We start from the raw sequence: 22,376 nt of genomic DNA, 5'->3' as shown, positions 1-22,376 counted from the left end.
CAAGAATGAACCAGATATTTAGATGGAGAGAAAAATCTTTTCTGAGTACCACTCGTGTAGACTGAAAGTTGGAGTTTGGAAGAGAACTAAAATATTGTGAAAGAGAGGAAAGAGCAGAAAATCCCCAGGACAGGTTCGAGTTAGTTCATGTGTGGTTTAAATCTTGAACATTCTCCTTCAGTGCAGGTTTGGCATGGGTTATTTTGGGAGTATGAATAACAACAAGCAATAGGCAAGTAGGGAGGGAAATCAGCCTTAACCCAGGGAGAGATGTGAAGGCAACAAGAGGGGTAGATTTAGAGGGTAGCTTTAGATGAGACATTAGGAAGAAGTTCTTCCCTGTGAGGGTGCTGAGGCGCTGGCACAGGTTGTGCAGAGGAGCTGTGGCTGCCTCATCCCTGGCAGTGTTCAAGGCCAGGCTGGACGGGGCTTGGAGCAACCTGGTCTAGTGGAAGGTGTCCCTGCCCGTGGCAGGGGGTTGGAACTGGATGAGCTTTAAGGTCCCTTCCAACCCAAACCAGTCTGGGATTCTATAAAAAGGCCTCGTGCCTCTTTACCTGCAGTGGCCAAGGCAAGCAGTGCTCTAAACCAGGCATGTGATATTCCAACAGTGTTTTGAGCTATAGATGTTGAAGCATCTAGAAAGAAGTGGCAGAGAAGCTTTTAGGCAATGGCTTGGCTAGCAGGACTGTTGGGGATGGGAAGAGGGACGAATGAATCAAGCTCACACACATTTTGCCCAGGTTAGGAAGGCAGAGAATACCTTCCTTTCCTCTCTCCTCAGTGCTGCAGCACGCAGCCTGGCACACTGTCACTTAAAAAATTAAACACACAAACAAAATAAAGTTCCTCAGACCTGCTGGAGCCCCCCATCGCCTTGGGCAGCTGGTGCATCCGCCAGCAACACAGGATGCTGCCAGCACATAGGTGACTGGAGGAGTATCTTCGGCAGGGCAAGGTGTGGGGGGCAGCCGGTACCCCCGGGGAGGGCGCTCAGCAGAGACCCCCCTACCCCCAAGCTGGGAGGAAGGCTCGGGGAGGAGGAGGTGGAGATTTTGCCGGGCTGGGGGGGGGCGGGGACGGTAAGCAGCGAGAGATGTTATGCTGCTCCTGCTGCAGGAGGAAAGTTGGCCGCGCTGCCACGCAGGGCTGGTTCTCCTCCTTCCCTCCTCCCCTTCCCCCTCCTCCTCCCCGCGAGTTAAGCGCACAGTGCAGCCCGGCGGTGCAGCCCCGCCACCCGCTCGCTCTGCCCGGTCCTCGGTCTCCAGCCTCCGGTCCCGGTTCCTCGCCGCCGGGATGGTGCCGGTGCCCCCGGCCGGGCGCTGAGCCGGTCCCCCCCGGCCGCCCCTCCTGCAGCCCCCGGCGGATGGGAGGGAAGGAGCGAGGCAGCACCGCGCTGCGGGTCACCTTGCAGGTGAGCGACAGCCCCCTTCCCCATCCCATTCCATTCCCTCCCCTCCCATTACGTCCCATTCCCTCCAGGGAGCGATGCACCAGCATTCTCTGCATCCCCATTCTCTGGACGGGGGTTCCCGGTGGGCAGCCCCGGGGACTTGGGGCCCCCCCGGGGCCGCCGGGCTCCTGCCCCGACACGGGGGACACCCGCCGCGGTGCTGCCCCGGTGCCGTGCCGAGACCCGGAATTAGCAAGCCCGGTCTTGCACGGGGAGGGGGGGGGGTCAGAGAAGGAGGGATTCGGCTTTTCCAGTGGCAAGGTTTGGATTGGGAGCACTGGAGGGGAAGCTGTGGGTGGGGTGCTCCATTTCCCTTCCCTTGCCCAGGAGGAATCACCTCCAGCTCCCCGGGGCAGAGCATCTTTCCCTCCCCGCACCCGGTACCCTGCCTCTGCAGGGCAGCCCCTAGGCTGGGAAGGGGAAGAGCGGCTGTACTGCCGTGTCCCTGCTCAAGAGGCGCCGCGTTGAATTTCTGTTCCTTCCCATCCTTTAGTTTGCTGGTGGTGACAGCCAAGTTGGAGAGAGGGATGGTCCAGGTGAGGAGGCAGGAGTGGTCCCTGCTATTCAGTGGCAGAGAGGGATGACCTTGGGTAGGTCCCCCATGGCTGCCCCATCCTCCTAAGACAACCCATAAGAGATCAAGGAGAACCCTTCAGAAGATCAAGAATAACCTTTAGTCTTAGAAGAGAAGTCTCGGGGGGGACCTTATCGCTCTCTACAACTACCTGAAAGGAGGGTGGAGCCAGGAGGTGACTGGTCTCTTCTCCCCAGTTACAAGTGACAGGACAAGAGGAAACAGCCTCAAGCTACACCAGGGGAGGTTTAGACAGGATATTAGGAACAATTTCATTCCCAAAGAGCAGTCAGGCATTGGAACAGGCTGCCCAGGGCAGTGGTGGAATCACCATCCCTGAAAGTGTTCACAAACCGTGTAGACAAGACACTTAGTGACATGGGTTAGTGGTGGCCTTGGCAGTGCTGGGGAATGGTTGGACTTGATGATCTTGAGGGTCTTTTCCAACCCAGCTGATTCTATGATTCGATAGAAAGAGGCTGGCAAATACATTGAGACCTTTCTGGAATTGGTACTGCAGGAGTGCAAGCTTTTCTGGAACAGGACTGGCAGCTCTTGCTGGTCCAGAGTGTGCTGCAGGAGGAGAGGTGCAAGGGTCTGTGCTGGACTGGTGGTGGTCATGGTAGGTTTTGCCCTGTCATAAGAGCAGTAGTGGCAGGAGTTCCTCTGGGGGGCAATCTGTTGAGCTGCGTCTTCAAAACAACTGGAGCCAAGAGGCTGCAGCATCAGTGTGTAATGAGAGAGAAAGAAGCCAAAAAAAAACCCCACCCTAAACTTTCCAGGGAGCTTAAGTATTCAAATCACAAATAATTAGGCATTAATCCCTCGTAAACAGGGCATTAACAACAATTAAAAGATGCTTTGATATTCTTAAACCCAGTTAGCTGGTACTTTCAGGGGGATTATTGCAGTCAGAGCAGAGAATGCACTTTTCTACATTCATGTATTTAAATGACTTGCTCTTAATTATAGTTAATGAGCTATCATCTTCAAAGTAGCTGCATTTAGATGCTCTCCAGATTAGTTTCCAATTACCTCACTCCAAAGAATAAGCCACTTTTGATTTTACTGGCCAAGGTGACACTTTATTGGCAGCTTGGTAACTACAGGTCATGCCAAGCTGTATGTAGGAGAAATGCATTTGTAGGAATTAAATGAAGTCTTCCTTTATTAAGTGGGCAAGCAGACATCTCCCACCACTGGTGCCATAGGCTCTGGAATCCATCTCACAGTCACAGGGAGGCTCTTTGTTGTACAAATGCAGATGTAATGCAGTACTGGTGTAGATGGACACCACCACCACACATTTAACTTGAGGAAGGCTTGTTTGTGAATTTAAAACACTTTGGCTTCTGAGGATAGTGTTAGAGAGATGGTGCAACATAGTTGGATAAGAGGTTTTTGTCTTTGCTGTGAATTCCTATCTGCAGACAACTACAAATGCTTCTGCCCAGGAGAGTTTTTAATACTGCCTATGTGGTTATTAAGATTGCAGATAACATACTGGGACTTCCAAATGTTGTTTTCTTCACTTTGGAGATTTGACTTTTTGCAGGTTATTGTTTGTACAGGGCCATTGGGAAAAAGCGGGAAAGAATTGCAGAGGTTTAAACAGGAGGAAATTACTCTGCATGTTCAGTGGCTTTGCTTTGACAAATGTGAACAGTGCCTGTGTGCAAGTGTGTGGGTATCTGCTCATGTCTGGTTATCAAATCAAAGGTTTCTGAGTACTCTTTCCCTCGTAAAAGTTGGAAACTACTTTGAGCAATGAGATCACAGCAAAATGCTCCTCATCAGGTATGACCCTGAGGATTTGGGTAGAGCTGGTGCAACTTACAGCACCTAAGAATCAAAAGATGTTGTGCTTTGAATTTCATGTCATAACACGGGAAGAATGGCAAACTCTGGTTATTTTCCTTGCACCAGCCAAGACTGAATTTCAAAACAGTGGTGCAGAACATGAGAGGTGTGAGCCCATGCATGCTGTTAGCACTCCCAGTTTATACACAGCATCCCTCTAGATGTGTATCTGTGTGTACGCATCTATATAAATCCTGAATGTGTAAAGTTCCCTCATTAACCATCCATCCAAATCCATGCTGTGAAGTATTTCTGTCCTTAAGCTCTGAGACTTCAGTTCACTGAGGCACAGGAGGAACAAACTGATGGTTCACATCAAGTTAGCATCATTCAAGCAGTGCTTTAATGGGGTTTATGTGCTTGGATTGAGGGCTTGGACCCCTTAAAAATCCCCAGGGAGAATGAAGAGCTCTGAAATGGAGCTTGAACTGGACAATTTGCTTGGAAGACAATCATAGCTTAATTAAAGCCTTCCAGCTCCTATTCTTGTGCTCTCTGCAACAAAACCATATCCCTTCTCCCCACTGTATGTGGCTTGCAAGAGTGTGGAGGCAATGGTGAGTTAATCTGCAGCCAGCCAGATGCCTGTGCCTCCCATAGAGAAATCACCTTGATCCTATGGTTGCTCTCCTCCCAGAGGGAGGAGGTTATAGGATTTTTCTTCAGGCTCTGGTAATGCCCCAAGTCTAATGGGCCCCATTATTCATTTCAACTCTGATTTCTGCAGGGAGGGATGAGTATGGGATTAAAAAAGGCCTGTAAAGGTCAATCTACGCCCACTGACACTACTTTTCAGTGTTTCCCTGTCTGCCTCCAGCTACCAGTCTGGCTACGTCTGAATCACCCTATAAAGCTTGTGTCCCACAGCGTATTCCTGGCTCTGCAATTCTTCTGGAGCCTGATGAAGCAAGGCTGATTTTATTGCCCCAGCAGTGGCTGCTTAATTGAATCATCCTTGCCCTGATGAACTGGCACTGGCAATTTTACACTATCACAGAAGCCTTCTTCTAGCAAAGTGATTGACAGCCCTGGGGTGCTTTGCTTGGGGCAGGATGTCATGGGAACCTTCATTTTGCACCAAGCCTGCACCATGAGGCTGTGCTCCTGTTCTGTCCTCTGTTTATTTATCATTCCTGCTTCAGGAACACCTCAAATCCCAGCCTAGAGCATAGTATTGGTGTGTTACGTGCAGAACAAGTGTGAGGCTGGCATCTTGTCCTGCTTTGCTTTTCGCATACAATGTGGGAATGAGAGTAGAGCCAGATGAGCAGGGTGTATGCAGGGTGTATGACAACGGTTGTGTGGGTGCTTGGCTGCCCATCAGGAATGAGACTTGAACAAGTTTAGTAGGGCCAGTCCTGGAGCCACATCTGGGTGCTGCTGTCTATGGGCCAGCCTGGCTAAAAACACAGTTAAACAGGGGTTTTGGGTCGAAGGGAAGCACTGGAGTTGGTGCAGGCAGAGCAAGAGGCCTGGGTGATGCTGTGATCTTGATATTCCTGGGTGAACCTCTCAGGGTTCATTTAGATCCTCTGCTGTGCGCAGGAGGGACTTCGGCTTGCTGCAGACTTCTACAGGGCAGAGCATCAGGTAGTTTCTTCTAAGCTGGAGAATGTTAATTCTGCTGCAATACTAAAACTAGGCAGAGGGTTTTGGTGGTAGCTTAGGCTTTCTCAGACCTTTAAATCTAGATTGACCCTCAGCAACTCATCCAGACTCTGGCATAGGGACCAAGAAGACTGAGGGGCTCACTTAGGAAGAAGTCTTTCTCATAAGGCCGCTCAGCAATTAAGGATGCAATTATACACATCAGAGCACAGCTGTATTCACTTGCTTCAAAAGTGAAAGGCAGCACAATTTTCTGCTCCTCGAGTTGGCAAAAGAGCCTTCAGCCTGACCATGCTGCTGAAGGTAGTGACCTGAGCTACTTCATTATGTGTCTCTCTCTTTATTATCTCCCGAAGGTTAGTTTTAATGTACTGGACATAATCAAGAGAGTTTTACAGAACAGCTTTCTGGGATGGATGGAGGGAGAATGAAGGTCAGCTTAGCTTTCTGTTGGGAAAGATAGGTCTTTTTAAAGCAAGAATCACTGCTCATGACTCCGTCTCCCCAGTCTGCAGTGGTGGTGGGGCTCAGCAGGATATGATGAGGCTGGATACATTTGGGGTTGTCAAATGGTCCTATTCTGCAGTACTGGGGACCCTCTGAACCACAGTGCTGCAAAGAACCCAGAGATACAAGCTGGTGTGAAGGCGTCCTGTGCTGTGTGTGCTACTGGCTAGCCACACTCAGAGTGGAGGGTCTATATTTGTAGCCACGAGAGGAGAAGGCAGGAGAGTGTGTCAGGCACAAAAAGCATTGCTGATGTAGAGATGCAGTTAGGGTTATTTACATGACAGTCAGGTGCTGTTAGTCAGGTCAGTTATTTATGAGCTGGAAAGTGCAGTTTTGTCATCAAATGAAAAAAGTTGTGAATTTGGACTGAACTCAACCAGGAGCTGAGTCTCTCAGAATTAGTCGGGAAGGAGGATTGCTAGAAAAGCCAGAATGTGTCAGGTTTTTACTGGAGGCAACTTGAGGGAAATTGAACTAAGCCCCAGTTTTTTCAATTAAAAATAAATATATGAAACTCTACATTTAATTTTGGCTCAGGCGAGACGCTTCCATCTGCTCAAAAGGAAATATTTTGTTGCAGGAATAATGTTTTAGGTCAACACAAGGTAATTCCTCCTGTCTCCTCCCCCATTCTTTGGTTCAGCTACCGAATCAAGCAATCAATTATTCAGACAGAACTAATATGCATATGGTAATTGTTTGCACATTTAAATACACCTCTGGACAGGCAATCAGGAGACCTGGATTTTATTTCCAGCTCTGCTACTGTGTTTGCTGTGACCTTGGGCATTTCACAGCACTCTTGAGTCACTCCTTTCAGGGCAGGACAGGCCCAAGTCTCACATTGGTTTTCGTGCACGTTGATAATACTAAAATAGCATGGAGGTCTTACTTCCACTCTTGGCAACTAAACATTTAGCTATCACTAATGCATGCATTCCTAATTCTCCCAGTGTGAGTTAGTTGCATTGCCTTACGAAACTCCCTGTAGTTTACTTAATAGGTCAAAAGGAATTTCAGCTGCTGAAATAGCAACTTTCTCTTAAAACAAAACCACTTTAATGAGCTCAGCTAAATCAAAGAGGGTTTTTTTCCCCCTTTCTTTCCTTAAATATTTCACTTTGCAATCAGCTCTCCAAACATACATTGCCTGAGATTTCTCTCAAGTAAAAGGTCCATATATGTTGTTGCAATTTCTAGATGTTTGGAATACCTTAAACCATGTTGAAGCATGACAGTGGGCATCAGTTTGGAGCAGATGGAGTTGGATCATAGGGTAACTGAAGCTGAAGGAACCTCAGGCAGTCTCTAGTCCAGTCTCATGGTCAAAACAGGGTTAACTATGAGGTCACACCAGGTTGCTCAGAGCTTCATCCAGTTGGGTTGTAAAAACCTCAAGGGATGAAGACTGCACAGCCTTCCTGGGCAAGCTTTTCCAATGCTTGACTGTCTTCATGGGGAGAAGATTTCTGCTTATATCCAGGATCCCCACGCAGAGACACATGAGCCCTTTGAGCCATTTTTCCTGGCTGATGCTCTGCAAGATCCGCAGGGAAAGGCAGTGGCTATGGCCATAAGCCTTGACAGTGGATGGGGACCCTGCCTTCAGCCTCACCACAGCTTGCTATCATATCCATGTTTTCCTACCAATAAACCTGGTGATGTCTGATCTGTCTGGATGAATGTCCTGCTCTGTCATGAGGGAAGCGCTGGGGCGTTTCAGCTGTAGCCTGGTTTTTCAGAGGTAACTGAATTGCTTGTTCACGCAGGACTTTTGGTACCTGGCAGGGGTCTGCAAGAAGCTGAAGCACCCTGAGGCTGTGCTAGAACTGTGTAAAGGGGAGAGCGCCATGGAGGCAGGAGGGCAACAGCATCCTGCCAGGTCACAGAAGAGCAAAGGAGTTTGGGGATGGAGGGCAATAGCAGAGCTGACTTCTGCTCCTTGTCTGCCTGGGGCACAGTGTTCAGCTGTTCACTCCTTGCGCTCTCTCCAGCTTGCATTTACCTGCCTCACACCCTTTGCTTAATTAGTTTGTCAGCCCCTGTCATCATAGCAGGAGCCTGCAGAGCACCTAGCAGAGCGTAGCTCTCACTGCAGCTACTGTAGCTGGGCTCTGCTGTAACACAAGTGATAGCTTAATAAACCACAGCATTGCAGGCTGAGTATCTTGGCATTGGTTGCAGCTTCTTGTTAAAATAAGAAAGAGAGAAGGAAAAGAAATGCAAGAAATTGGAAAGAATGAAGGTTATAGTAGTTAATGGCTTCACTTTTAATGCCAGAGACCTGGGTAAAAATGTCTAATCCCCAAGGCAGAAATTAGAGTGGAGTTTGATCTACTCTTTGTCACTAGCTTGAATTTGGTTTTCCCTTCTGGTTCCAGCTTCAAGTGTGAAATGCAGAATTATTTCTGGTCAGCCTGAGTACTAGTGAGTGATTTGTGGGGAAAAATCCAAACTGTGCAAAGACAAATGAAACCCGAATCAAACCCGTTAAATTAACTCTGCATCTCGGAGCGGACTGAAAAGCTCTCTTATTTAAAGGTCTCTGATGAGTTTCATTTTCCTGTTGGCATCATTCTGAAACCTCACTGCGGTCCCATGTAATGAGAGTGGCTCTTTTGGCTTTCAGAGTTGGCTGCCTGCAGGGAAGGCATTCTCCAGTTCCCCCAGTTGTCTATGGGAGGTTACCTGCTCTGTCCTTTGGGCTGCAGTTTGACCTGGAAACTGGGGCAATCTTTATGCAGACATGTGAGCCTGGCCTGGGTCAGGTCAGTGAAAGCCCTTGCTGAAGGGATGGTGGCTGAATCCACCTCCAAGGAGTCCCTGAATGCAGGATACAGGCTCTGAGCCACTACATAAGCATGTGCTACTTTTTGCCCCTGAGCATTGCTCATGGCCACATGACAATGTCCTCCATCTGAACACAGGCGACTCATTTCACCTGCCTTCACTCATCTGAAGGTTAGTACTAAGCTGAGAACCCCCAGCCTGTGTATCACGTGGGTATTGGTGCTCTAGAGAGAAACTGAGCCCATCAGTCCTGTGCACCTTGCAATTAATTTCTCCCAAGAAACACCTTTGGGTGTCTGCAGTAGGTGAAATGAAGTCCAGCCTTTGAGTCTAATTCTCCCACCAACACCAAGGTAGCAGCTGGTTACAAGGGGTTTGGAAATCTGATTTAACTCCTTCAGCCAGTGGTTGAGAAGAAAAAAGCCCAGGGGAGGTTCTCTTTTATCCCTGAGGACGTGAAATTTCATTTGTGGCTGACAACGCTCTTAATCCTGCCTTTATATTGATGAAGGATCTCTGGGTACCTCAACAGTTTCTCAGTTTCCCTAGACAGCAATTGACCTTGTTAGAGCTATGCATCAGAATGCACTGGCAATCAAGGTGCTATTGATTTAAACCTAATGGCCAGCCACTTGGGAATTTCACCTGGAAAGGAAAAATCAATGCCACCTTATTTTGTTTCCTTTTTTTCTCCTTTTAAGATGTTACAATGAAGTGGCATGAGAGTCTCACTAGCTCCATACCATTAAGCAATATACTTGCAGAGCTAAGAACATCGGGTCAGACTCTGGTAAGGTAGCTACAGCCAGCTTCAGACAGAAATGACTGTAGGGTTAAACAATTTTCCTTGATTGCTTGCTGCCAACCGCATCTCTCTCTGCTGACCTTCCCCGAGGCATGCAAGCTGCACTGCTATGTGGGACTCCAGAGAGGATGTCTTGAGCAATGCATTGCCCTATTACCGGAGGAGCTCTGTGTAGAAGGATGGTCCCTGTCTTGTCCTTGCCTCATTTCAGATGTTTTCTTCCCCCATCCCAAGGGGCAAGTGTCACTCAGAATCTGCAAGATTGGTTTATAAGGCTGGTTTAAATGCACAGCGGGTAAGCACCTGCCAGATAGATGTTTAGATCCATGGCAGGACTGATCAACACCACAGGCTCCCTCCTATTTACTGAGGCATGCTAGGACCATGCCAAGTCTCTCTGGCTTCAGTGGGGCGGATGGTTTTTGTCCCATGGGAGCCTTGAACATTTTTCAAGCCAGCTCAGGGGGAACCGAGCCACATCCAACCTGGCCTTGAACACTGCCAGGGATGGGGCAGCCACAGCTTCACCGGGCAACCTGTGCCAGCACCTCACCACCCTCACAGGGAAGATTTTCTTCCTAATGTCTCATCTAAATCTCCCCTCTGTCAGTTTAAACCCATTCTCCTTTGTCCTATCACTATAGTCCCTGATGAAGAGTCCCTCTCCAACATCCTTGCAGGCCCCCTTCAGATATTGGAAGGCTGCTATTGGGTCTCCACTCTTTTCCTCGTAAAGTGATACAGAAGACAAGCTGATTTGGTTGCCTTGATGTGTTATTCATCGCCTTTGTCCTCACCTTGATATGTTTCCTTTCTTCCTCAGGAAAATGGGAGCCTCTGCCCCAGTGTGACCTGTCTCTAAGGTACAAGAAAATAAAGACCACTTGTCCTACTCCCTCAGACACCTCCCAGTATGGATGGCTTGGCGGAGCAGAACAGTGTGCTAATGCACAATAAGATCACGGAAGCCGGGAAAAGGAATGGTTTAATTAATACAAGGAACTTGGTGGCAGAGAGCCGAGATGGGCTGATCTCTGTGTACCCGACCCCTCAGTACCAAAGCCACCGAGCAGGCAGTCTTTCCTCTCCGGGCTGCCTGGAGAACGGCAGGAATGACCCTGTGCAGCAGCTCCTGGACCCCAACATGCTGCAGCAGACAGTGGAGTCCCACTACCGGCCCAACATCATCCTCTACTCAGAGAACGTGCTGCGCTCGTGGGGCGAGAGCATCAGCTCAGAGTGCTGTGAAACTACCTTCATCGAGGACCGCTCTCCCACCAAAGACAGCCTGGAGTACACAGACAGCAAGTTTATCGATCTCTCAGCAGATGACATCAAGATTCACACCCTCTCCTATGATGTGGAGGAAGAGGAGGATTTCCAGGAGCTAGAGGTCAGATGTCATTTGGAATGTGTGGGGAAGGCTGGGGGGGGAGGAGGACATGTTTGGGGTTAAGTGTGCAGCCTTCAAGAGCTGGTCTGCATGGAATCAGCTGCTTTGGAAGCTGGTCTGCATGGGATCAGCTGTATGACTGTCTCCTCCAGCCAGGACGGTGAGTGATTGCTCATGTTTGTTTGTTGGGTAAATTCCAACTCTATGGATATTAATGGCAAAATTCCCACTGGTCCTAATGGAGACCAGCATTTCCCTCTTGTCTCTGAATGGGCTGGTCAGAAACCGAAGATGACTTGTGTGCTTAAATGCTCTGTGAGTTCGGGGCGAGGAGCATCCATCCACATACATGGAGCTTGTCTTAGCATTCCAACATAATCTCTTACTTTATCCTGACTTGAGCTAGGCATAAGCAGATTGTTTTGCTTTCTGGCTTAAACATGAAAAATTTCTGTCTGTGAATGAACACAAAATCAGAAGTCTTTGGGTTTCAAGCTGCAATGAATCCCATATCTCTGAAATAAAAGATTATTTTTTTTCTGATGGAGTGAAACATTTCATTAGATCCCAAATGAAAAGTTTTCTTTTAGGCCTCCATGCTTCATTGATTGCTCACAGTAAAACAAGATACATTTTGTTCTCCGAATGGGGCAGACTATGGAAATCAATTTCATGCTTTCTTAAATGATGCATTTTTTTACTTCCAAAGAAATCTTTTCAGTTTTGGCTGAAACCAGCTGCCCAAGTGCAGCACAGATTTGTGTATGTGGGAATGGAGGATGTGCATCATGCTGCTTCATCCACTATTGGTCACAGATTCCTAACCTAACAGAGACCATTTAGCTGCCTGGAGCAAAGCCATAGCTTTGACTCGAATGGGCAGGTTGAGATCAGGATACTATTTGCTCGTGTTTCTCTGCTGCTGGGGTTTTCTCCACTGAGATATAACAAGTTCTAAAACTTCTATTTTCACCTCCTGTAATACCAGTGTCTTGCCTGTGATCAGCGCAGGGGCAACCCAACAAGAGCCTGACTTCTCCGTTATTCTCTTTTCTCTCTGTATTCATAAGACAGGAAGAGACAGGTGTTTTTCCCAGCGTGTGCCAGTAATACAGCATTCAGTGCCTCCACAGGGAGACAAAAAGTTCCTCTCAGAGGCATGTGAAGGGTGTTTGCTCAAATCACACCCTTCTACAGCACTTCAAAATTGGCTGTGGGAAGCCTCGTTTTCTTAATCAAAACAAAATCCCTAGTTGCTGCCTTTTTGCCCTAGTTCCTCTCATGCAGTAGTGATGCAAGTGACTGCAGCAGGAATTGCCTAATGGTGTTATTGACACATCCAGCCTCACATTTAGGCAGCAAAAATGTGTGTCTCCCTTTTGTCAATCCAAATCCAGCAAGACGTTCTTTAGCCAGATGCTGAAGAATAGGCTAAAAGGGGCTGGAAAAGTAAGCAGGACAAAGAAAATATATGTTTTATATCAAAAACCTTTCCCTTTTCTTGGTGGGATTTTTAGGTGCCTTTGCAATGCAGGGCTCTTGATCTGGGTGTCTATTCAAAATGGTACTGTAGGGGCCTGCAAGAAACCTGGAGAGGGGCTTTTGGCAAGGGCCTGTAGGGACAGGACAAGGGGGAATGGCTTTAAACTGACAAAGTGGAGATTTAGATGAGACATTAGGAAGAAGTTCTTCCCTGTGAGGGTGTGGAGGCCCTGGCACAGGTTGCCCAGAGAAGCTGTGGCTGCCCCATCCCTGGCAGTGTTCAAGGCCAGGTTGGACACAGCGGCTTGGAGCAACCTGCTCTAGTGGAAGGTGTCCCTGCCCATGGCAGGGGGTTGGAACTGGATGAGCTTTAAGGTCCCTTCTAACCAGAACCTGTCTGGGATTCTATAATCCTAAGCAGGGGTCCTGCACATCGCTGCAACGTGTTCATGTTTAATTTGGTTTTTAATAGCAGTGCTTCTCAGGACCTGGTTCAAAGTTACTCAGACTGCCTGCGAAAATCCTAATTGTCTAGAGGGAAAAAGGCTTCTGAAACATCTCTCATTAGCATATACAGCCCCACTTTGCTCCAGCAATTACCAGGCCTGGGCACAGAAGGCTGAGCTTTCTGTCAAAGCTTTAAACTTCTCTCTTCAGTGCCCAGCCCTGAAATCAAATGTTTTCCTATTTAGGTATCTCTGGAATGTTTATAAATATCTTATAAGTTCTTTACACCAAAACTAATGGGCAGACAACTTGTCAAATGTGATGGCAATGAAATATTACATGAGTTACCAGCTGCTATACCCTCCTGTTAGAGTTCATGTGTAAATGCAGTGCCATCTTTCATCCAGAAACATCATTTGTCGTATTACGTTCCTGCTAGTTTTCCTCCTAACCCCTAGATAGATGGCTTATTTAGAGAAACCCAAGCTATTGATGGCAGCAAATTGAATTATTCATATGTGAGCATAAAAGAATACATCTGAGCACTCTCTTAAAACCTTTTTTCCTTTTTCCCAGTGATGTACGTCTGAAACAGTTTCTGAAAATGAAATAAATAGAATGTTCTGGGGAGTAAAAGAAGAAAGGAAATGTAGTGCTTTCAAGTTAAACCTGCCTTCTTTTTTTCCCATACAAATTGCTGGATGCTGCTGTGAAACTCATCCCTGTGATGTGAGCATGAAAGTGCAAAGAGAGAAGGTGGCTCCTAAGCCATGTGCTCTTCCATCTAACCTCTCTTCTCAATGTTCCCAAGCACCTCCTTGTCATGTCTCTTCTGCAACATGAAGAGGTGGCCCTGGAGGTGTTTATGCATGTCAAGCACCACAACATACCTGGTTTCTCTCAGTGCTTCCAGCTTGCACAGGCTTGGATGGTCCTGCATTGTGCTGATAAGACCTGAGCTTCTGTAGTTTCAGCAACCCCTGGGAGTAGGTATCCAGGAAACATGTTTGGACATTCTCTTGGGGACCCAAGCATGGTGGGGTTCCCCTTCCAGAGAGCTCTGCAGCATGGACAAAGAGGCAGGCTAGTGCAGGTCTTGCATGCTTTGGGTACTTGCTTGTATGGCCATTTCCCTTCAGGGTCTTACACTTTACACTAATGAATTCACTGGTCATTGCGGGTGGGAAAACAGAATTTTCTCCATTCTGCACCTTGGGAACTGAAGAAAATGGTGCAATACATCATGGAATCATCATAGGATGGTTTGGGTTGGAAGGGACCTTAAAGCTCATCCAGTTCCAACCCCCTGCCACAGGCAGGGACACCTTCCACTAGAGCAGGTTGCTCCGAGCTGCTGTGTCCAACCTGGCCTTGAACACTGCCAGGGATGTGGCAGCCACAGCTTCTCTGGGCAACCTGTGCCAGGGCACACCTAGGGATATGTTGTGGATCTGGGAACATAATTTTGGCTTCTTTTCTCCCGTGGGACATGCTCAGAAGAACACAGAATACCTCTTACACAACAGTTGTGGGTGCTGAGAAAGCGCAAGGGATGGACTGCAAAATGTCCAGGTTTACGTCATGTTCTGCTGCTGCTGTCAGCGGCAGAGCACGGGGCTCAACGGGCCATTGGTCTGACCCCATAGGACACACTTTATGTCCCTGGATTCCTTCACAGATACATTATTAACCAGTTACGAGAGTGATTACACTTCATTTGTGTTTGATTTATTTTTTCTTCCTTAAAGGAGAAGCCACTGGAGTCTGGAGATACTGAGCCCTGCTAAGGGATATTAACCTCTATTAGCCAGCCCTAGGTGAAGGGAGCAATGGCTGGGAAGTCACCCTCAGCAGTCTCCAAGTGCCCTCCTATGAATCCTGTCAATAGCAGCCAGGGCCCAAAGCGACTCCCTTTCCCATCAGCACTTCCCTGAGCTTTCAGACTGATGCCCTGCAGTGAGGTCCCTGAGCTATAGGCAGACTGGCTGTGGGTGTCAAGAAAACATTCCAAGGCAGATGTTCAAAATCCGGGGGACATGAGGAAGAATGGGCTTGGATAGTTGTATCCAGGGTTTTTTTGCCCCTGGCACATTTTGGTTTTGCAAGGTTATATATGAAAAGATTTCCAAGTAAGGAGAGACCTCTGTGAGCCCATTCTGCAAGGCTGGCTGCTCAACTGACAGGACGATTTAGGCTAGGAGTTGGGGAAACAAGAGGAGCTGGACCAGGTCAGGGTTAGTGGATAATGCATCATTTAAAGACCTTTAAAACTGAAAGGGAGCAACCGCAAAACTCAAAATAGTAAAAAGAAATACACAAATAGGCAAAATAAATAGAATAAATAAATAATACGTCACCAGGACAAAGAATGGAGACGGACTTTTTACAAGGGCATTTAGGGACAGGACAAGGGGGAATGGCTTTAAACTGACAGAGGGGAGATTTAGATGAGACAATAGGAAGTTCTTCCCAGTGAGGGTGGTGAGGCCCTGGCACAGGTTGCCCAGAGAAGCTGTGGCTGCCACATCCCTGGCAGTGTTCAAGGCCAGGTTGGACGGGGCTTGGAGCAACCTGCTCTAGTGGAAGGTGTCCCTGCCCGTGGCAGGGGGTTGGAAGTGGACAAGCTTTACGGTGCCTTCAACCCAAACCAGTCTGGGATTCTGGCAGGTTTTAGAGACTGCGCCTGTTCAGTAAGCATCAGCCAGATGCTGCACACCTACTCAGTAAGTGTGTTGAGGCAGAGAAGTCATAAACAGCAGCCCTTGGTGGGAGAGCTACCACCCAGCTCGCTGCCTTCGACATCTGCATTTCAGTGAACTCACACTGCTTGCAGTAAGAGCAAAAGGATGCACAGTGCTGGTCAGAACAGGGTTATCATGTTTAATTGCATTACTGAAACAGGCATTTTGCAGGGGGAAACAGAGCACATATTATCTTACAGTCGCATCATGCGCTGGTCTCTGTCCAAATCAAACCACTGGACCATTTGATTTTGAAGCAGATCCCACAGGGCCAGGCCAGAAATTAGTTTTGTATGCACTGTGTGCATGTTGCTGAATTGGTTGCTTTGAAGGAAAAAAGGAGTAATACCAAAAAGGCTGTTTCCTGAATATCTATCAAAGATTACTGGCAGCGGTGGTTCACAGCAGACCTTGTTGTCTGACTTCTCCAGCGTGCCTGGTGTTTTAATACTGTAAGGGACAACGTGACCATCAAGTCCAGCCTCTGGTATGTCACAGGCAGCCCACGGGAGGCTGTCTGCAGAACTTCTGTGCACTCATCATGTCTGGATTGAGGTAAGGCACATAGCTTTTAGAGATTGCTAGCCCCAATTTAAGAAAGGACTTCATGTAATAGAAAATCCATTACAACTGTAGAAAAGCGTTCATCACCATCTCTGTTAAAAATCTGCACCTTGTGTCTGCTCTTCATCTCTTCTGCTTTCAGCCGCTGGGGTTTCTGCTGCTTTTCTGCCAAATGAAAGAGCTGTCTCTGATCAGAAATTATCTACTCGTGCAGGCACTTACAGACTGTGGTGAAATTGCATCTTAAATTTATCTTACAAGTGAGGTTGGCTTCTCTTCTTTCTTCTTGTGTAGAAGATTTTTTTGTGGCGTGATGCATGTACCTGCCTTCTGATTCCTGATTTTTCAACATGTGAAATGGTGGTACCAGACCTGGACCCATGATGTGCACGTCTGTAATACTGTACCTTTCCTTCCCTCTCCATGGACCACATTTGTTCCTCCTGTGGTGCATCACAGTGGGGGTTTATTTTCAACTTGCTCTTCACTGAACACTCTGCTCTAGTGGTCCTTCTTGTGAAATACAGCCCAAAGAGCACACCCCACATTCAGCACTGTGTACAGACAGCCTTGCTCTGTGCCAGGTCATTCCTGCTCCCAAGCCATGGTTCTTTCAGGAATGGGGTATCTACATGATTCAGTATCCCATATTAAATGTCCTCTTCTCTCTCTCGTCTATTCTGCACTCGCTTGCAGAGGAAGCACTGCTAGCAACTGGAGGAGCCAGTGAAATTCATGGACTAAAATCCATCAATGTTTGAGCTTCATCCTACCAATCTCCAGCGTGACCACATTTCTGGTTATGTTCAAGGCTGGCTTCTTGCTCAGGTCATTTGGGAAGCATCAGAAGCAGCCTCCTTGAATACAGAGGTCAAGATTTCCTGTTGAGTTGTCTAGCACCCAAATTCCAGCTGCTGCAAAATCCCATGCATTCTGGGAATAGATGCCTCCCTTCTCCCAACAAAGCTCATTTCTCCTCTTCATCCTTTGTCACATCCACAGTTCCTGCAGAAATGCACTTTATGTCCTGCCCACCTCACCTGTGCCTAATGCATTTTAGGTCTGCAGAAATGTGCACCGTGGAAAAATCTGTGTAAATAAGACAGTCAAAGGGCTTGTGTGGGGCTGTTCCAGCTGGGTCATGCAGTGAAAGCCTGAAACCTTTGATGGTGTCACCTACTCCTCTGGGTAAAAAGGCCATTGTCTTCAGGTTCTTTTCCCACTTTACCTGGGGAGAATAGGAGGGATGGGACCTGGTGGGAAAGGGCAAATGAAAAGGAAAGGGAAAGGGAAAAGAGAAAGAGGGAGGGAAAGGAAAGGGCTGCTTGCTTTCTTTGTCATTCACTGTAATCAACATTCATCTGGGCAGGGTGTTGTGTGCTTTCTGCAGGAATTTATGCTCTGGGGAGAGGTCCTCTGGACCCTCATCTCCTGGTAACTCCTGTCATGCCTGCACTCCCGAGGTCACCTCTTCATTGTAACAGACACAAAAAGGCTTGTGGGTAAACTGAGGCAGAGATTGCTTTATCCTGTGCTGTCTTCTCAGCTGAACTCCAGTTGTGTTGGTGAGGGATGTGTAGCAGTAGTCAGGGAGAATGAGGAGGGTTGTAGTTGTAATAACAGCTTTTGCTACAAAGGATCCACTGGAAGCAGGAAATCCCTGCTGTGTGCTCAGTGATTTAGAGATATGCCATGTCTGCTGCAGGGCCATGGGCACAGAAAGGTGTTCTCACAGCAGCGTCTTGCATGGGCTGCAGAGAGCACAGCTCACCTGGCCAGGGGGAGGACTGTGCACCTACCCGAGGTTACATCCTTCCCGTTACAGCACAAAGATATGTCTCCAAGTCAGAGCCTGATTTGCAGCAGAAAGGAGCAGCCTTCTGTAGATACTGTCTGTCTGTTGTGCAATTCCAGTGGAAGCTACTGGAGCCAGATACCATGTCTGAAAAGGGATGAATCCCTCCACATCCTGAAGAGACCCTCAGCTGCTGCTGCTGCTGTTTCTTGCCACCCTGTGACACTGCTCCTGTCTCTTGTCACTTACATGACTGCAGCTGCATCAGGATGTATTTTGCCTTGTTTCTTCTTAATAATTTTCTAGCATCATGAAGATAGTGATATTGTCTGATTGACAGGTTAGAGGAGTTCTGTTCAAAGAGGAGAACTAGCTTGTGTTATTACCAGCTCAGTAAAAAGCCTGGAGTAACTGGGATTCATGAGGAAAGTAACTCCGAGGGATCTTTGCTCTAGCAATGAACAGAATATCTCAGCCAGGAAAGGGATGCTCTTTGCCAGGTATTTTTTTGAATGGTTACACAAGTTCTCTTTTGATTGCTTGTTGTTTGGTTGGGGTAATAGTTTGATATTTCAAGTTGCTTAAACTCATCTAGGTTACCATTAAATAAAGAAAAAGTTTGTCTGTTCAGTCTTGCTCACCACCCAAACCTTACAAGTTCATTAGCTATGCTATTCTCTAACTTCTGCTAGTTAAAAGCTTTCTGACAGGTTAGTGGTATCATGATGTAATTGTGAAAAGTTCCATGTAAATTTATAAAGAGACTGTTAAACATGAAAGGACCATATTGGTGATTATGCAGGATTAGTCATATAACCCAAACTGACTGTAACTGGTGAAAGTAGTTCTGATTTCTCAGAGGACCCTCTAATATCCAGCTCCTCTGGTGTCATAGAATCACAGCATGATTTGGGCCAGAAGGGACCTTAAAGCTCATCCAGTTCCAACCCCCTGCCATGGGCAGGGACACCTTCCACTAGAGCAGGTTGCTCCAAGCCCCTGTGTCCAACCTGGCCTTGAACACTGCCAGTGATGGGGCAGCCACAGCTTCCTTGTGTTAAGGTGCAGCTCTTCCAGAATCAGGAACAAAGGGAAGACAGACAATGATGTAGCCAAGTTGTCAAAAGCTTCCCAATGTCAGAAAGGTTTCTGGATAGGGAAGATCTCCCAGTAAGCTCAGGATTGGGTATCGTGTCGTAAGAGAGAGAACATGTCAAGTTCATGCAATAGTGATGGAGGCTGTGATACAGCCGGCGAGGCCTGTCTTGATGCTGAGGAATTGCCCTGGCATGACTGGGGAGATGATCACAGTCTTGGCCCATGACAGAGGAGTGATAGTAATACCATTAACCAGCACCTCTCTATTTCTCTCTCCCTTGTTATTCCAGAGTGATTACTCAAGTGACACTGAAAGTGAAGACAATTTCCTGATGATGCCACCAAGAGATCACCTCGGCCTCACTGTGTTCTCCATGCTCTGCTGCTTCTGGCCATTGGGGATTGCTGCCTTTTATCTGTCTCATGAGGTAATGTTAAAGCATTTCCTGGTAACTCAGAGTTTTATATCCATCACCTCACACCAGCAAGGGAAGTTCACCAAACCCCAAATGTGGGGCAAGACATTCATTCTCTGGGGCAGTGGGAGGTAGTTAAAGTGGGTAGTGTGTTCCTCACCTTGGTATGTCTCTGTGATAGTGGTGGTGGTCTTGTGAGATACTTTGCTGAGGGAGGAATCTACAAAATATTTTAGGTTTTAGTTGATGATGGTCAGGTTCCATGGCAGGTTGTATGATCTCTAGCTATGGATTTTCTGTGGACATGACTTTTGAGTGGAAAACACCTTTGCTATCTCAAACACTTGGATTTCTTATTGGGGAAACTGATCTATTAGTTCCTGAACTGCTCATCTGGAAAAGCAAACCAGGTAATATCCTTCTAGGAGCAGAAGAGTAATTTCTGTTCTGCAGAAGCAAATTTACTTTCCAGGAACCATTTCGTTTCCCCCTGTAAAATTGCTCAGCCTGTCCTCCTTGTCCAAGTTTAATATGGAAATACTTTTTACCAGAGAAGCGACAGTGGTTTGGTTTGTTTCCTTCATGAGATGGGCTTGCAGGTTTCTAGCCTGTGCCTAACTATCAATCACCTCCTGCCCCATCATTTGTTCTGACAAGTATGTCTTCAGAAGTGCCTGCAGAGTAATTATTGAGTTTCCCAGCATGGCAGATAATGTAATGTGATAGAAAAGGAGTCACACTGGAAGTCCCATCAGTGACTGCAAGGGAACGTTCACTTATATTTCTATCTACTGGTGATAGAAATGCCTATTGCCAACTACAGTCTGTACTCCATAGCATCAAAAGCATTCACCCTCTTGCCTGTCTTTCTAACCTGTCTGCTGTAAACATTTACTAGCACTGGCTCTTTGTCAGGCAAGAGCAGGCACTTCAGATATGAAGAATACTAGTCTCCAATACCAAAGAAAGAGACACAGCACCACTATTTCTTGCTTTAAATGAAGTGTTTGCCATTGAACATGGAAGCCTCTGAGAAAACTAAAGTTTGTCCAGTGGAAAATAACAATTTTCCTTGTTGAGTGCTATTGATTTCTCAAGTTTGGGTTAAGCGATTTGCCTGATGACGATGAGAGTGGAAAGCGAAGCATCATGGCCATGTCTCTTCACACATGTGGACTAGGCAGGATTTTTCACCAGTGCTGCAGCCAAGGAAGGGTTGAGAGTTTGTCACCATCAGAAAACACCATTAGCAGTGCATTTGCTCTGTGCTGGGGAGAACAGTGTGCTCATTCATGTCCTGTGGTAGCGTTCCTTCAGGAGGCCTGGGGGTTGCTTTATGAAATGCAATGGAAACACAGCACAGTCCAATAAATGCAAAATGAACAAAGTAATTAAGTACTTCAAAGCAGTATGGCTGAGAAGCTGAGAGCTGATGTAGAAGAACAGGGCATCCACATTAACTGTGAACTGATTCCAGGGGCCAGCATGAATCCATAAGACAGAAGCATAGGGAAAGCAAAAAAGGCCATGTGTAGGCAGGGAAAAATGATGGTATTGTGCTGAAGGATTTAAGCACTGGAAAACTTGAGTATTGTTTAGTTTAGCATAATCACAGAATCATTAGGGTTGGAAGGGACTGATGGAGAAGAGCTGAATGTGGATGCCTAAAATTAGGAGCTGTCAGCAAGGTGCTTTGCTTTTATTAGATTGAGAGACAATAAATTAATCTTTGTTAGTTGACCCCTTGGGTGCACCAGGACAAGCTGTGGCTAAATCCAGCCAGGAGGAAGGACTGTTTCTGAGGAATTTTGATTTCTGATTATTGCTTTGGGTTGGAAGTAGAAATCTTTTCATCTCTCCCCACTAAAAAATGATGATGATAATAATAACACCACCATAATACATTCTCCTTTGCTCCGGTCTCTCCTCTTACCTCTGTCCACAAGAGCTGAATTAGCTGAGAACTCATTTCCCAAATCTTTTGCAGAAAGATGGTCAAGTCCCTTCTTGTCCCGGTCCAGCATGGGTGCATCAGTCTGTCCTTCCCTGCCTGCCTTCCCCTCCAGCAGGTCCATCACAGCCCTGAGGAACCACGAGCCTTCACTGAAACTGACTCTTCTGCAAAACCTCAGCTACAACAAATTGACATTTTCCAGTGGAAAAAATGAAACTAAAATTAAGGCCAAAAATTTCTACAGCCCTTAGTGACATGGTTTAGTGGTAGCCTTGGCAGTGCTGGGGGAACAATTGGACTTGATGATCATAAAGGTCTTTTCCAGCCCAGCTGATTCTAGATTCTATGATTCTGTGATGCAGCTGTGCAGGGTCTGCCTGCATGGTGGAAATGAAGATGTGCATCAGCTGAGACACCAGGGAGGAGCAGTGGATTCAGAAATGCACCCTATGAAAGCAAAACCAGTTCCTTTCCATTGGAATATCTGATTTTCGCAAGTATGGCATTGCCTGCAAATCTTGCGATCCCAAGTTTTATTTTTCTAACTTCTTTATATTGGCAGAGGGAGATTTAGATCAGACATTGGGAAGAAATTCTTCCCTGTGAGGGTGGTGAGGCACTGGCACAGGTTGCCCAGAGAAGCTGTGGCTGCCCCATCCCTGGCAGTGTTCAAGGCCATGCTGGACAGCGCTTGGAGCAACCTGCTCTAGTGGAAGGTGTCTCTGCCTGTGACGGAGGGTTGGAACTGGATGAGCTTTAAGGTCCCTTCCAACCCAAACTAGTCTGGGATTCTATGATTGTGTGGAACCTCCATGGAGCTGTCTCCGGCTGGCATAGACATACACCTGAAAAATCCCACTGGACACTCCTCAGCGTACGTAGATTC

The 22,376-nt window shown here is 47.2% G+C and overlaps 1 protein-coding gene across 3 annotated transcripts in view; it reads left to right on the top strand.

Annotated features, from left to right (window-relative positions):
- Nucleotides 1–22,376, top strand: part of SYNDIG1 (synapse differentiation inducing 1) — a 66,697-nt gene that overhangs the window by 6,376 nt on the left and 37,945 nt on the right. The window contains exons 1-3 of one of the 3 annotated variants that reach the window (XM_030499120.1): nucleotides 1,120–1,414; nucleotides 10,424–10,993; nucleotides 19,411–19,548. In XM_030499120.1, the coding sequence (XP_030354980.1) occupies nucleotides 10,514–10,993; nucleotides 19,411–19,548 (618 nt within the window). In that variant the 5' untranslated portion in view covers nucleotides 1,120–1,414; nucleotides 10,424–10,513. Of the gene's footprint in view, nucleotides 1–1,119; nucleotides 1,415–10,423; nucleotides 10,994–19,410; nucleotides 19,549–22,376 lie in introns of those variants that run through there. The other 2 variants (XR_003993423.1, XM_030499121.1) reach the window with 2 other exon arrangements.

The sequence above is a fragment of the Strigops habroptila genome, chromosome 10 (genome assembly GCF_004027225.2).
Source record: "Strigops habroptila isolate Jane chromosome 10, bStrHab1.2.pri, whole genome shotgun sequence".
NCBI lineage: Eukaryota > Metazoa > Chordata > Aves > Psittaciformes > Psittacidae > Strigops > Strigops habroptila.
Note: the sequence above shows the minus strand (reverse complement) of the source record. Positions and strands in the feature narration are given on the sequence as shown.